This window comes from Berghia stephanieae, chromosome 10 (assembly GCF_034508935.2).
Source record: "Berghia stephanieae isolate SIO BIC M18660-M18661 chromosome 10, UCSD_Bste_1.3, whole genome shotgun sequence".
In the NCBI taxonomy this organism is placed as follows: Eukaryota; Metazoa; Mollusca; class Gastropoda; order Nudibranchia; family Aeolidiidae; genus Berghia; species Berghia stephanieae.
In genome coordinates, this window is record NC_088369.1 from 39,189,345 (window position 1) to 39,206,648 (window position 17,304).

At 36.9% G+C, this 17,304-nt stretch overlaps 1 protein-coding gene across 2 annotated transcripts; it reads left to right on the top strand.

Moving 5' to 3' along the window:
- Positions 1–2,251: 2,251 nt before the first annotated feature.
- Positions 2,252–14,044, top strand: LOC144981107 (small ribosomal subunit protein uS12m-like). 2 transcript variants are annotated; one of them, XM_078929235.1, is made up of 4 exons: positions 2,252–2,367; positions 7,287–7,486; positions 8,281–8,373; positions 13,036–14,044. In XM_078929235.1, the coding sequence occupies exons 2-4, from the start codon at positions 7,309–7,311 to the stop codon at positions 13,341–13,343; spliced, it is 579 nt and encodes a 192-aa protein (XP_078785361.1). In that variant the 5' UTR covers positions 2,252–2,367; positions 7,287–7,308; the 3' UTR covers positions 13,344–14,044. The 2 variants fall into 2 exon arrangements, with proteins under 2 accessions (XP_078785361.1, XP_078785362.1); XM_078929236.1 differs by lacking the exon at positions 2,252–2,367 and adding an exon at positions 2,529–2,561.
- Positions 14,045–17,304: the final 3,260 nt, after the last annotated feature.

Genomic DNA, 17,304 nt, shown 5'->3' on the forward strand with positions numbered 1-17,304 from the left:
AACTCCTTGGCCAAGCGCATTCTATCTATATAAAAAGTCTCTCACGTGGCAGGGATACTTTTTTAAAATTCCAAGCGGCGCAGTCACGTCTCCCCAAGCCTATTTTTAAAAAGACAATACGTATTTAGTCACTTATTTGCAGGTCTGATAACCCAATTCCTTATGGGCTCATTGTTGTATTGGAAATCTCAAAAAATGACGCAAATTATTGTCTATTACAACAACAATGTTAAACTAGGCCCATAGGTGGGCTCAGATGTCAGACCTGCATATATGCACACGTCGACCAGGAGACATCGTGTACTGACAATGAGCGTGTTACAGCTCAATGCCCGGAGAAAATCAAAAGGTCTGGTACATAGCCTTACTATAATACTCTAGTCGGCCATGGTCTGGTATTTTTTTGTTGTCGTTGCATAAGTCACTTTTTTCACCTCCTTTTACACTTCGTGTACCTACATTACAGTCAGGGTTGCCATTTTGGCCCTTTTTGGGGCCAAATCCGAGATTTTTGGCCCTTTTCAAACACAGTTGGCCCCCCATATATCATTTGGCCCTTTGGCCCTTTTTTGGCCCCTTTTGGAGAGTGATTGCCCCAAACGAACCCAACTACATAGCCTTTAGTTCAAAATGAATTTTGTTCAATTTATCCACATCAAGAAAACTGATATGTGCATGCACACATCGATATTCGTAGTATTACTGATTCGAGTGTTTGAGACAGTGATCTGGCACCAAAAACTCTCCTCGACCTGTCTCTGCAAGGAGCTTGCATGTGCTGAGTGCTGATTAATTACACGAGGCAAGGAATCTGACAACGGACGGCGATGACTTGGAGTTCGGAAATTGAGAGGGGGGGTTGCGTCCGGTCGGCACTTAACACCGCGCCCTCCCACTCCCCAAATGCCTGTATGATTGAAAAACAATGGAACTGCCTTGTTCGTGGAATTTGAGTACAAGTTCACAAATGAATGTAGTAAATATGTACTGGAATTTGTAGCCAATGAACAGCAACGCCAAAGTGTGGAGGAAAGGGTGCGTCACACCAAAGTAAGATGCCTGTCCATTTTAGAGGTTGCTAGTGAGCAAGTCAAACTAAGACTTCCATCGACAAATGACATGTTCAAAGGACTCAGTCAGCTTAGTCCAACAAAAGTCCTTAACCAAGTGGACAAACCTGCATTCAGCAGCCTACCGTTCCTTCATTTGGTCAAATCAGACTTGGTAGAGGATCAATACAGATGTCTCACTTTTATTGACTGGTCAGATGTGGAAGCTTTCAAAACCACAGGACTCCCAAGTGACACCCATAAATTTTGGTTTGGAGTTATGAAAACACCTGGATTTGAAGAGCTAGGTCAATATGTGATGAATTGCCTCATTGTTCCGAGCAGCAATGCAGTCATCGAGCGTGTCTTCTCATTGGTAACGGCCACAAAAACAAAGCCCCGCAACCGAATGGGAGTACTTTGTCTTGATGCAATAATCAGGATCAAATCTCATCTTCAGCAACGATCCAAATGCTGTAAAGATTTTGTGGCCACAAGCAAGATGATTGCACTCCATAACACAAAGTAAAGGTGCTGTACACCAAATCAGATGAGAAGGATGAGGAACAGCAGGAAGAGTGCATTCAGCAATTCCTGTAGATTGGATAACGAATATTTAAGTTAAATGTAAATACTTTTTTTCTTTTCCACTTTGAATGTATTTAAACGTAAATAGAACTTTATTTCAGAATTATTCGTTCGTTCATATAAGTTGTGATTAATTGGAATGACATGCGGTGAAAATATACAATATTAGTATCAGGAGCTACGAAAACCCACAATGTCGTCGAAAAGTACAGGATCACTCAGGTCTGTAATAAGAAAAATGTGTCCCAAGTTGAAACAATGGAAGAAATCACTTTAAAATTTAGTTGGAGTTAGGTAGGGCAAAACTGTACACTTTGTGGACCAAGGCCACCCACCCACCAACCATCCTTCACCAAGAGCAGTTATGGCAACCCTTTGGATATGTACAATCTGAGTCTGGCAACATGCATACGACCCCCCCCCCTTTTTTTTTGCACGTAAGCTCACTCCTCTTTATTGTTCACACATGTTTGTATGATTATCTGTATTCGGATATACATTCTGTAACGTTTAGTGAACATTTTCCGTATTTTGGCCCCAAACCGTCTCATTTGGTCCTTTTCTTGTCAAAATCTGGCCCCACGACAAAAAATCACCTGGCAACCCTGATTACAGTTTAAGCAGTAGAGGTCACTTTTTTCTTGTGGAAGTGGAAAGCAAAGGCAGATTTCAATGTCAGGAATGTTAAAATAATAATATCCGTAACAAAATGTGCTCTTCCTATTAAATGGTAACTTTTGATGACTTGAAGAAAAATAATTCAAAACACTTATTTGCTAAAAATACCTTTAATAAAAAAGAAAAGGTGGCTTTGAGTTGTAGTGAGTGTGCACAAGTCACAAGCCGTCATGCGAAAGAGAAAGTGAAAGTAGAGGACCTGTTCTGTGTTGGTCACAGTCAACAGTTCCTTGTTTTTTGGTTATGGTAATGAATACCGATTGTCTTAAAACATTAGGCAGTTCACCCTTTTCGTATATGACATTAAAGGCTTTTTTTTTTTCAATCAGAATGTCTATTCCCAGATTGTCGAGGGTACCTATCAATCAATTCTATTGAGAAACTCTTGGCCTACCGCTAGGCAGTTTAGTGAGCAGCAGCAGTGGCAGTCAAATTTTGACCCAACTCGCCCATAGGAAAGTTGTGACTGGAAATTGCCGTTCGCGTTTTGGGGGGTTCAATTAAAGATGCATAACTTCGTTATAAAGAGGAATATCGCAGATATTTTGGTATCATTATTTTCGTCTTTCAATTTCCTTTTAAATGGTGCCAATTAAGGGAAAATCCATTAATAATTCCAGAAGTTATATGAAGTTAAAATTTGGCAATTTTCAAATGCATTTATTTTTTATTTACCGCGTGTGTTTTTAAAATTTAAACGCTTGTTTTTAGAATAACATCTAAACTTTATTCATGCCAAATTTCAGGGCTCTATATCGATGCGCAGACACCTTTTAACTCTGCGCCGAAATGCTTTGTTTACATTATCTTCTCATCATGGCTGCAGGGCGATATCGATATTCATATCGATATTTTAAATTTAGTTATGTATTATGTTAAATTTAGTCCATAATATTTTCAGTACTATTATTTACTATGTTTTTATTTTGAATACATACTTTCCAACTTTATTTATAGGCATTTTATTGTTTTTGTTTTAAAAGTTTGTATATTTCTTCTCTTTGTGAAATCCGATATTAATAATATCGATATTTTAAAAATACCAATTGCTTTGATTTAATTTTATTTTACTTTGCCATGAAGTCATCAAGTTTCTTTCCCATATGTTTAGATATGTTTATCATTTGTATCCATATTTTAAAGGCCTTAGCCTTAATAATTATTATGGTAAGATGTTCTATTAGTTTTGACACCCCCATACCTTGAGAGAGAAGGGGGGGGGGGATAAAATTATATTAATTGTCAGTTCAAATGATGTAATAGCAATAAACCCAAAGTGGTTCAGCAGAATTTTTTAAAGTATTAAAAGCCAGAACTTTCCTTCTAATTATAATAGGGAATCTGTTTCAATTTATTTGAACTTTTTCAATCTACCATTTTATTTATATGCAATTAAATTGCCATAGGTAAAAATAAACTCATTATGTCATTACACAACATGTTTATATCTTTTCATTTAAATACTCTCAAACCCTTTTTTATTCTTATGTATTAATTAAAAGAGGGTAATTATTTGCAATTGTTTCAGTGAGATATTGGGGATAAATCCAAAAGTGATAGAGCAAATTCTTTCTTACGTCTAGCCGCGTTTTTGATTATGTAACATTTTCGTCATATTATGTAATGTATTAATTTGAAATGTTTATCTTCCTCTTTATTAATGTAAATGCATTGTCCTCGATAAGACGAACATTTTGGTGTACAATATATGATAAGAACTCCATATTGACTGTTTTAATCATTTTTTATTAACATCACGCGTTTTCGGTCACAACTTTGCAATGGTAATTTTGGGGTAAAAATCGGTCTGAAATTTCAGACTTTGAACTGCCGTAACTACATTTCTAATCAATATAGAAACAAAATTCAAACTGTTTTGTAATCTGTGTTGCAAGCTCTTTCATATGACATTGGTTTCAAGTGTGTGAGATACATTTAGAATTTCTATTAAACTCCCTACTACCGCTTTCCCCTTTTTCATCTCTTCTCTTCTCTTACTCAACTCTTTGCAAGCAGCTTACTTCTTCTCGCATACTCTGGGACCCCTTGTTCATAGTAGAGATTTCTTTATACAAGCACGTCCCTTCATCCGCGTAAAGATTATTATATGATTTATGTAGACTGCCCAATGTTCCAAAATTTCGGTGTTGTCGATAAGTAGTACGTGTGCGTCTTTAACGCATTTTCTTGCCGTGGCTGGTCGTTTTCCACTTAGATCTTGTATTGACTGGTAGAATTGTTTGGTGTTAGATTGAATTAGTCTTTGAATTCTGTGACATTCATGTTCAATATAATCTTCCTTTGCTCTCTTACACTCACGTTTTATAATCTTATAGCTTCTTTATATTCATTGCTGTTGCGTTCTAGTTTTCGTCTTTCATTCATCAGTTTCAAGATCTTGTCATCCATCTATTTTTGTTTTGGTTCGTGTTTTTTTACAGATGGAATAGTTTCTCTTGCAGATTCTGTGATCCAGTTCGATACTTGATTCCAGTACTCATCTATGTTTCTATCTGAGGGTTCACTTTTTTCTTTCATGCATTCTTTGTAATCATTTTTTATTTGATCGTTAATTCTCAATGGATCTAATTGCAGTTTTGGTTCCACTTTCTTTTTCTTTATTTGTTTAAGTCATAGTCATAGGGGAGAATTTTGCTGTTGAGGAGGGTTCATCTTATTTTAGTGAAGAGAATTCAGAGTAATTGAGCTTTGATTTGATTGCAACCAGTGTTTAGGTATACACTCGAGCACGAAAATCTCGAACAAGTCGGGACCTGGCCTATTTGTTAGAGATTTCCATGCTTTCGAGTCTTCCGTGTTGAGTATTTTACAGAGGGTATGAGGGAGATAAATGTGGGTGGGCTTGATAAAAGTCATATTATAATGATAACGCTCTGTTTTTGTTAACTCTGTCAGTTTCCTTTTCTCAGCCATCTTTTACAAAATTATGAAGAGAGTTTTCACTGGTGTTGCGTTTATTGCGTCTTGTCTTGTTCAAGTTCAAATACAGAAATGGAATGACAAATCCCACTGCATGTGCTTGATAAAAAGACAAAGCCAGCATATCGCATTGTGGATTACACACTCAGCACGTGACTCATTACCTACGAATCCGTTACCTAAAATCACTACTATCACTGTCACTCCTCACCACCCTATTACCCATAGCAGGCTAAAGAGAGAGGGAGGGCATTGATCTCACCCCACCCCTAATTGTTTGTATCATTTTAATATGTGTAATAGTTACTGCCTGAGGCAATCACTGCCATGTCTCCCGTCCCTGCCATGCTTGTCATTTATTTGCGATGGTATTGGCATCTCAGATTAAGTACCATAAAGTGAGGTAACGATGGAGATATGGGTGGTGTGCTGGTGCTGGTCAAACATGCTTCACAATTCCCTCTCAGTTCAGCATGCATGCACACACACACACACACACACACACACACACATAATATATGCCACACACATGCACGCATAACACGTTAACTGACACTTAGCGCTACGGGGAGAGCGATGGCATCTTTCATTTCCGTTCAATACAAACAATTTATGGACAAAAAAATTCAATGGACCGCAAGGGAAAGTCCAGTTTATTCGAGATTTCCGTGTTGCCAATACTAACAAAATAGAGGGATTAAAACAGGGAATTGTACCGAGTTTGAGATTTCTGTGATTTCGAGATTTCCGTGCTCGAGTGTAGTTATAAATGTACACTCTCCCTTGTTGTTCATTTTTTTATGTGCATGTTTGTAGCCTGTAACTGTATGTGTGTCTGAATGTTTGTGTGTGTGAGTGTGAGTACATCTGCCTTTCTCTCTATCCCTGACTTGCCTTATTGCCATTTCTCTTTCTCACACTTAACAGCTATGATGACTCGTTTGTTCAAATCGCCATGAAAGGGAATGATTACATCAACAATTAACGATCAGAATCAGATTCTGTCTTGTAGTAAGTGTGCCTGAAGCCGTAGTTATTGTGCTTTGGCGTGTAGTTTGTGTATAAAAAATTTGGTAAGAGACAATTAGCGTGCTTGAATCCAAAACGTGCTTAATGATGGCGTGCTTAAAGTTAAAGACATCATGGTCTGTACTTGATATATGGGGAGGCCTTCCATAAGCTCCTCAAGCTAAGGGAAACAACCCAAGTATTCCTTTACCTAACCCTCAGAAAAAATGAAACCTAGTACCTTAACTAGTGATTTCCTCTATTTGCAGTAGTACTGCATAATAGATAGTATGCTCTTGGCTAAGAAATTCACAACATTGCCATCCGGAAGTATAATGGACCAAAACAAAAAACTATGTGTAACCATGAACTTTTAACTGTTTAGTGAGAATTACTCATAAATATGGATGGCAAAAAAAACCACAAGAAAACAAAGACCTGAGTGATGTCAACTTCATTCTATCTATATAGTAGATAGCGTTCGAAAAGGCTCTTTACATTCTCACATTCTCTCACTGTGCTCAGGTGTAAAATGAGTACCTGGCCGTCAACAGCGTTGTCTCTGTTGAAAAAAAAATTGTCATATCCTAACAGGCATCATATCTCGTTCTACAAGTTACGTGTTGCTGTAGGTAAAGCGCTTTGAGCACGTTTAGTGGATATTGTGTGATATAAAAGCTCAATTATTCTTTTATTTTGTTATATATTGGTTCAGTCGTTCTTTGGGCAGGTTAAAGCCATTTCCACCAAATCTAATAGGCTCAGCTAATCAATCTGAGGGTTTTGGAAAACCAACCTCCAATAGAACTCAATTTATAACTAAAAGTAATACTGCTCTCTTTTTTTTTTCTCTTATGAGACAAATTGAACTATCCGGACTCCTAAAATATGAATATGTGTGTGTGTAAATTTATTGGTGCCTCTTGGTCCATGGAGACTGAAAGAGAGAAAGTAGTAAGTATATTGTGGGTTGCCATGGCAACTACTTAAGTCATACAATTCTAATATTTTATATCTCAACAGATCTGACTTGTGACTCGTAAGAATGCTCTCCCTTTGGACATCACTTAGTCACAGACTTGGAATCGGCGCTAACAGACTGATCCAAGCAACAAGTAGTTTGTCCTCTTCCTTGTTGACTCCAGGGACATCAAATTTCAGTTCACTTTCTCATCAAAGATGTTTACCTAAGGCATCTACACAATCTTTGTCCTATTTTTTAAGTAAGTATAATTCTTCTGATTGTTTTTATTTATTTAATTTTCCTCTATAGTGTGACTATTTTGGAACAAAGTGTACATGTCCTGTCCTACATGTTAAATGTTGCTGTTGACCAGGGACCCCCTGTAAAGCACTTTGAGCACATTTAGTGGATATTGCGCTATATATAAAGTCAATTAAAAAAGATATATTATGTATAATAACAAAAGTAACATTGCTGCCAATTTGTTCCGTATTTGGCTTGGTCCTGGCCAGAGTCTTTGGCTGAGGGGAAATAGTCAAATGTATAATATTAGATTTCGGGAGATGACATTTTTTTTCCATTATAAGTCATCTTTCTGTAATGTTAAGTTCTAATATAGTTTTCAATTTTGAATATAGTATGTTGTAAACATTTGTGTGTATTCCTCTTAGCCGGACACTTTTTTGTGTGTCGGGATGTGACTTTTAAGTGATCTTAAACTGAGCACAAGTTATAAAACATTCTGGCTAATACATTCCTCTGTGGGAATTCCATCAAGATATTTTGACATGGTTTAATACTCTTAAATGGATTCTTTTATTTTGCATACTGTCATCTATATAAATTAACTTGTGTATATATATATTATATACATACACATTCTTGGTTTTTTTCACCAATGTCTTCAACACAACCCCCCGCAGCTGTGGGTTCCCATCTAAAGGATGCCTCTTTTTCCTTCTCACTTTACAATACTGACCTGTGGAGGTAAAAATTGTATTGACAGCAATTGAGCTTTTTTGGGTATAAATATAGGTATATTTTCATTTTCAGACTCCTCCTCGAACGTTCTCCAGGCATGTAAATCACCTCCCAGTCTAGTCATGCCATCTCGGACAGCTATGTTTGAATACCAGCATAGAAAAGGTAAGGGGTTCGCAATATCTCAGATGGTAGATAAATGTAAATAAATTGATTAATTAATTAATACAGCTCCTAACACCCACAGTTATTGTTCTTACTGAAATGACAAATTACTGACAAAAAATATAAAAAGATAAAAAATTGTAATGAGTAATAAACAAAATTGAATATTATAACAGCTTCAAATGGAACAAAATACCAAGCACTGAACGTTTCAGGCTCAAAACCCTTCTTCAGCCAACAACAACCAAAAAACAAAACAAAACATAAGTACATTACTTAAAAACCACCTAGACGGTAGAGAAACTATTAGTTAATCCTTTCTACTGTAAATTATAAGATGTAGGAAAACTTCAGGTCCCTTGGTTGTATTTGATTTGAATTTCACCTGTTGCACTGTGTAGCCTAAAGCAAGTTACCAGGCTCAAGCTCATTTGCGGTGTGTGCTTCATTGCAACTGATGTCTGGGACTGGGATCTGTATCTGTATGGTTGGCGCTGAAGAAACCAATGGTCTGGTTGTATTTCAGCGGCGTCCTCATTGGGCGCGGGCCCATGTCAGTTGGGCCTTGAAATCGTTTAGGTGTGGTTTCATGATGACCAGTTCATCCAGCCCATTCCACTCCGAGATAGGTCTAATGAAGAAAGAATTTCTGTAGTTTTGTGTTCTTGTCCGTGGGATTTTGAAGTATTTTGAATTGTTTGTGGCGTATCTCTCAATGGGGTTTTCGCACTGCCTGGCATTTTCCCCTCTGAGCGGTATTTCAGTGCTAGGTCAACCTGACCCCATTAGTGGGGTCAGCCCATGGGTGGAACAGGTAGCGGTCAGTAGGAATCTGTGATGCCGCTGATGGTAATTAATTGTTGCAATATTTTATGGTATTGCTCAGTTGCTAACACAAATATGAAAATTGTTCCCTCACCACAAGCAAAGCAAAGGTTTCTTTCATCATATGCCATGGTTGATAATAATTTATCCTCTTAAGGCTGCTCATAAGAGAGGTGTCAATTTAGTGGTTTTTGAGCTATCAATGAAATTAATTTGTTGTAATTTGCATGTCAATAATTCAATTCCCAGCGGCAGAAAATGATTGAAACAAGCATCATTATAAAGTAAAAACGATGATCTTGACACATGCCAAGTTTTGTTGTCCGGGCAGTAAAACCTTAAAAGATATGAATTTTTTATTGTAAATTTCTTATTTGGCATGACTTGGTGAGATCCTTATTTTCTCTCCCATAGTACTCCATGCCATGAATTATGTCCAAATATCAGTTTAGGAATAAAATATAAACCATTAGACGAAAATAATACTAATATTATTTTTTAAGCATTTAACTGATTTAAATATTATGAGTTTTGGGCACATTTGAAAGCCAACTTTTTAATGGCTTGATAACTTTTTTCTATACTTAAATCCCTTATGATTCAAGTCAAAATTATATTTTGATATGACTGTTAGGCATTATAGTTTGAAGATGTATACGGTACTGCTTTTGTGTGGTTGTCTCAGGAAATGCCGACTTTATAGTGTCATATAGGTGTCAATGTTTAGGGTATTCTTGCATGTTGAATAAGTAATATAATGTAAGTTCAATTTTCCCTTTTGTGCACAAGTGAATGTGTTAACTTTTTATAGACTGAAGCGTCCAGATATATATGGCAGTGATTTCCCAAAAATTAAATGATCTTGCTGTGGTATGCCTGTCGTGTTATACTGATTTGACTCTGGTTGTTATTCAATTGTTTTATCTCTAAATTTGACTGACTGGAGTTCAATGGTATATCAGATGACTTTATAAGACAATGACTAAATGTGTATTCTTGGAGGAAAGGAGATGATTCTATATAAACTATATGGACAGTGTGTTCGTTTTGAATGTAGTTGGTCAATAAGGAGAAAAAGGTTACTACTTGGAATAAACTATATGCCCTCATAATTTTGAATCCTCTTTTGTCCACATACTATGTCCGTCTGTTTGAGCAAATCATTTAATTTAACAGTACCAGTGCTTAGTGTTAGTTGTAATTGATGATTGATACTGCAATATTTGTAGCATGTCCAGTAACCTTGTTGGGTGATTGATTTTTTTCTTGTAAAGAAGTCATACTTTATAGGCAGATTGATAGTAAATTGAGAAATTGACATCATACACAATATTGGTTTTTAGTTTTTACTGGTCAATAAAATATTATCTTTATGAGTTATTTTACCACATAAAGACATAAATCATATCAATTTACTGTTATGATCAACACAACTGTTTGAGAGGAACGGAATTGGTAAAAACAATATACAGAACTTACTAAACCATGAATAAATCAAGAAAATCAACTGCCAATATGATAATATTGCACAGGAACATAGATGCATATATGTACTTTTGATATTTATTAAAATTCTTGAGATACTGCCGCTGAGTTTTGAATAACAAATTTTTTATTTAAGTGCACTATAATTTACAAGCACTTAAAATTAGATCAACAATTTGTGATATTCAAAGAAAACTATTAACCACAAGAATGTCAAATTTTCACTGATGTTTAGAAAGACAACTGATTTTTCAAATCAAAATATTGAAGTGAAAGAGTCTGTTATTGTTTTCCAGCTATACAGACATATTATAAGACCATTAATATCCATAATTGCCCCCATTGGACACGGCACTGCCTGATACCAGTTGAACTCCAATGACCTCATGCAGGTAGCGAGCAGGGAGGGTTATTGGTCCCTTGGGAGTTCCAACTGAAATAGCGCTGATTCCACGCAGTGTTCGGTTATGTGGTTTGCAAAAGTGAGTGCTCAGATGTTTCAGTCTTACCTTTTGCCTTTTGAAATATTCCCAAAATGACAACTTTCTCCAAATTTCTTTTGGTTAAAATAATATACAATTACCCGAGTTTGTAGTCATAGAATTGGTTGTTGTAATTATTATTATTCAAGAAATGTCCTGGTTATGAAACAAACGGGTGTGGACAATTCTCGAATACATCGGAGTGTACTATCAGTTATCAATTTTATTCTCATTTCATCTGGATAGGGTCTTCTGACCTCCCGTGGTGGGCAGGAGGTCACTTGCTGTTTCTTCTATACCCCTATACCTGTTATCCGAGTTGCTTTCTATCTTTGTATTGGAATGGGATTACTTGGTTTGTCCTGGCCCTGGCTGGAGTATTTGGCTGAGAGGGAAACCGTCAAAAGTATAGTAATTAGTTTTAGGAGGTGATATTTCTTTTTCCTTGTAAAGCATTTCTTTGTTATGTGCTGTAATAAATTGTAATTGTTTTGACTATCATGCTTTGTAAGCTTTTGAGTGTATTCCTCTAGGTTTGGCCTCATTGTTGAGGATACCGTGCACTCTATAAGAGTTTATTATTATTATTATTATTATTATTATTATTATTATTATTATTATTATTATTATTATTATTATTATTATTATTATTATTATTATTATTATTATTATTATTATTGTTGTTAATGTTATTATTATTATTGTTAATGTTATTATTACATACACTGATGGTATGCTCTAAGAATCTACGTCTCTTCCCTATTTGAACCTATCCCTTTTGTCTAACTCATTCTCATGTACTTTTGATAAATCAAGGGCTTTTTTTTTACTGTCCCTTTTTCTGTCTCTTTTGACTGGAGCTGAAATGACTTAAATGTGTTAGAAGGCTTAAAAACAGAAACAGACAATCTCATTTCATTTGGCTCACCTCAAGAATGTAGCTTTGTTGTCATCAAATCGTAAACATGCCACTTGCTTTAGTGTTAGCCACACTATACTAAAGCTGTAGAATGAAAATTTCGTTTATGTTGATTTTCTTTCAACAAAAATCTAGAATTCTAAAATACAATTTCAGCAGTGCAAAATTTACTCATACATACCTTTTGAATTTTCTGTAACTATTTCAAAACCTTTTTCGAATGTTTCCATGACTTGTTAAACCCCCTTTAAGTGTTCTTTGTTTTAAGGTAAACATGGTGTTAGTTCCATTAGTATGCATTTTATCATCATTATCATTATCATGTGGCTGCTTTGTGGTCAGTGTATGACACTTGCCCTCTGACCTATAGATCTCTGGATAGAGTGCTGTGGGTAAGGCAAAAATTGAGTGAGTCCTTAGAAAAGGTTTACATTCTCTCGAGGACTTAGGTGTAAAATGAGTACCTGGCAAGTAACAATTGCTTCTGTCGAAAAATAAAAGATTTTAATTGTGCCATACAAGTACCATGTCTTGTTAGGTGTTACTGTTGGTTTGGAACACCTGTAAAGCGCTTTGAGCACATTTAGTAGATTTTACGTAATATAAAAGCTTCCCTCCCTCCTTAAATAAATAATGAAAAAAAGAGAAAGCGCTCAATTGCCGTCAATACTTACTTACTTAACCGAACCAGCTCTAGCCCTTCGGTCTTGTGCCATGACGTAAAAGTTAAGACGTCTTTTGTAGTTGTTCCAGGTGACTATAAAGTGTGTTACTGATGCTTGGATTTGGTGGGAGGAATGTGCATCTCAGGTCTTCAAGAGGTTGACATTCAAGCAAGTGGTGTGTTACTGTTTCATTGGGGTGTTGACATAGGGGGCAGGGGATGTGTCTTTTGTAATTTTGCTTAAATGGTTGTTGAGTGGGCCGTCAATACAATTTTTACCTCCACAGGTCAGTATTGTAAAGTGAGAAGGAAAAAGAGGCATCCTTTAGATGGGAACCCACAGCTGCGGGGAGTTGTGTTGAAGACATTGGTGAAAAAACCCAAGAAACCGAACTCAGCCAACAGGAAGTGCGTCCGTCTGCGTCTGACCAATGGGAAGGAAGTGACAGCCTACGTGCCGGGTGAAGGCCACAACCTCCAGGAACACAACATTGTCCTGGTGCAGGGTGGAAAACTACAGGACACCCCTGGGGTTAAACTCTCTTGTGTCCGAGGCAAATACGACTTGCCTCATGTGAAAAAACGTGTTAACTGATTGATGTTGTTCATTTGAGGCTTTCAGGGATTACTTTTTTTGTGCGGCTATGTGGTCTAGTGGTATGACACTCGCTTTCGGATCGGAAGGTCCTGGGTTCGAGCCTCGCTCGGCGCATAGTTTGAGTCCTTGGAGAAGGCTCTTTACTCACATTCTCTCACCATACTCAGGTGTAAAATGAGTACCTGGTCATTAACAGCGTTGTCTCTGTCCGAAAAAACTTGTAATATCGCCTAACAGGCGTCATGTCCTGTCCTTCATGTTAAATTTTGCTTTTGGCCTTGTAAAGCACTTTGAGCACGTTTAGTGGATATTGCGCTGTATAAAAAGCTCAATTATTAATTCTATTAATTTTTTTTTTTTAATGTCTTAAGCCAGAAAGCTGGCTTTTTAAAATCTTGAGACTAACCTGGGTTGGTATTAGTGAGTTGATTGGGTTTTTTTTAAGATGAAAGTATTGGTTGTTTATAGTTTATAGGCAACAGTCGAGGGGAAGCTTGATGGATATGCATCCTTTTCTATGATTTAACCCACCAGCTGTGTTAGGATTTTGCCCACTGTGTGGTGTGGAGACAGTTTTGTGATATTTGATACATATAGAAAATTAAGAGAAAAAATTGTATTGAATCTAGATGTTTATAATTATAACCGTACATTTTCTGAAAGAAGACTGAATAAACTTGGGAGATTTTTAAAAAAAATCTGTTTTGTTTCAAATTTGTGACTTTGACCTTGACCCAAAGCAAAAATGGAGACAGCATTGCTGGCCCCTTCTAAGAGCTCTAAATCAATATCTGTTCAGCATAATGTATCAGTGATGATACAGTGAAGGACTCAACTATGCACCGAGCGGGGCTCGAACCCAGGGCCTTCTGATCCAAAAGCAAGTGTCATATCACAAGACCACTGGCACTGAAATGACCTTTCGTGGAATTCCGTGATTTTGGAATTTTTTCAGAAATTTTCCGCTGATTTTGCTGTGCCAAACATTTTCCTCTGATAAAAGTTCAAGTCAAGTTGTGGATCCGTGAAAAGTGTTGCTGTTGGCTTGGGACCCCTTGTAAAGCACTCTGAGCACGTTTAGTGGAGATTGCGCTATATAAATGCTCAATTTAATTAAATTAATTTAATCCTGATATAATATTAAAAAAATATAAAGTAAAGCAGTCCTTCAGAGCCATTAGGACCATGGAGCCGAAGTTTATCCCAGTTTCAATAGTATGAAACGGACAATAGCAATTGCTTGCTATCCTTTGGATAGGATCTAGTCTATCACCAAGTACTTTCCACCAGATCTAACAGACCCAGCTACCCTATCACTATCACTGCTGGGTGGATGGGGTCAGAAAATAATCTCGACAGCATCCGGGATTGATCTCAGTCCCTTTAATTGTGAAGCGAGTGCTCTAACAACTGAGCTATCAGGACACCCCATCCCAATATAGATTAGTAATTTTTTAGAAGACTGGTTTCATATGTGCTTGAATGAAAGCACCCAAGAAGCAGTGGGGTCTTCTGACCTCCCATGATGGGCAGAGAGGTCACTCTTATTGGGTCTTCTGGGTGGGGTTCCTAACCTCCCATAGTGGACAGGGAGATACTTCCTGTATCTTCTATCCCCTTATCTATTTCCAACATGGTTTCTGTCTTTGTCTTGGAATGAGATTTCTTGGTTTTGTCCTATCCTGGCTGAGAGGGAAACAGTCAAATGTATAGTTATTGTTTTGTTGGGAGATGATATTTTTTTTCCCTTGTAAATCATCTCTCTGTTAGGTACTGTATTATGTTTTTTTACGTAATATATATGATTTGTAAACATTTCAGCGTATTCCTCTTAGTGGGTACCTGTGCTTGTGTATGGATGAGACTTTTAGGTGATCTCAAACTAAGTAGCCTACTTGGAATCCACATCCGTTTCCTATTTGAACCAATTTCTCTTAGTCTTACCTTTTCTTGGGTGAGGGTGCTTTAATTGTAACTCCAGAACTTTTTACTATCCAATTCTTTCCTTTTCACTGGCGCTGATATGACCTTAAGGTGTTACAAGCGCCGTAAAACTCTTAAAAACAAACAATCATCTTATTGGGTCTTCTATTCCCCATATGTTTTCCCTTTCAATGTTGCTCTAATGTTGCTCCCTGTCTTGGCTCTGAATTGGGATTGCTCTTTTTTCCCCAGTCCTGGTGGGAATCCTTAGCTGAGATGCTACTTTCTTCCTTGTAAATCCTATTTATATCTCTGGTTAAAAATAAAGTTAAATGCCATTTACATTTTTAGTTTTGAATAAAATAAATAAATAACATAAAAAATCCCCATTATTCATCCCATAAGGGAGATTTGTATCTATTCTATGGTCTGTTCCAAGGGAAGACTGGAATAACCCAGGTGTCAGCCGCAAACTGAGCTAGGGTGAGGTGACTTGCTCAAGGCCACACAACGTAGCGGGTATTCCAACTCGGTACCTTTCTGGTACGAAGCAAAGACCATTCCACTGAGTCATGCTGTCCCATATATATTGGGTGGCTCAGAAAATCTGTCCCCTGTTTGATTGTTTAATGTGTCTTATTACATTTAAGCCACATTGCTACAATTTTTACATGAGTTTTCCGTAATTATACTCCCACAGTGGGCAGGGAGGTACACCCCTACATCTGGTTTCCAACATGCTTTCTGTCTTTGTCTTGGAATGAGATTACTTGGCTTTGTTTTGTTTTTTGTTTTTAAGGGTTTTACGGCGCTTGCAACACATTTAGGTTATATCAGCGCCAGTAAAAAGGAAGAAAATGGGATAGTAAAAAGTTCTAGAATTACAATTAAAGGACCCAAGAAAAAGTAAGACAAAGGGGAATTGAGAACAAATAGGGATCAGATGTAGATTCCAAGAGCACACTACCAATGTACTTAGTTTGAAATCACCTACAAGTCTCATCCAGACACAAGCACAAAATCCAACAAAGAGGAACACACTCAAATGCTTACATTATACATTCAAAATAAAAATAATAATACATAACAGAGAGATGATTTACAAGGAAAAAAATATCATCTCCCAAAACAATAACTGCATTTGACTGTTTCCCTCCCAGCTAGGATTCCGGCCAGTGCCAGGACAAAACCAAGTAATCTCATTCCGAGACAAAGACAGAAAGCATGTTGGATAACAGATATAAGGGGATAGAAGACACAGTATGTACCTCCCTGCCCGCTATGGGAGGTCAGGATCCCCACCCAGTACTTGGCTTTGTCCTGGTCCTGGCCGGATACCCTGGCTGAGAGGGGAACAGTCAAATGTATTGTTAGTTTTGGGAGATGATATTTTTTTCCTTGTAAATCATCTCTGTTATGCATTGTATTATGTTTTCTTTATATTATATATGATTTGTAAAACATTTTGAGTGTATTCCTCTTAGTGGGGACCTGTGCTTGTGTCTGGATGAGACTTTTAGTGATCTCAAACTTAGTACTTTGATAGTGTGCTCTTGGAATCTACACCTGTTTCTTATTTGAACCAATTCCCCTTTGTCTTAGCTTTTCTTGGGTGCTTTAATTGTAATTCTAGAACTTTTTACTATCCCATTTTCTTCCTTTTTACTGGCGCTGATATGACCTTAATGTGTTGCAAGCGCCGTAAAACCCTTAAAAACAAAACAAAAACAATCCGTAATCATAAATTTTTATTACACTACGTTTCAGTAGTTTCAACAATTACAAATGTTATTTTAATTTTAGTGTTGTTGAAATGACCATGGCAAAAGAGAAAAATTGTTTTTTTTTAAAATTGAGCGTACTTTCTATAACTTTGTGCAGCTATCTCCCAATTTTTATCTCTCTACCTTTGTAACTTATCGCTGTAGTTGATTTCAAAACTGGTCATTTTCACAATTATTAGAGCGGAGAGGAAATGGAGAGCTTCAGGGACCTGATCTACAAAGAGCATCATAATAGAGTAAAGAGGCTCCTG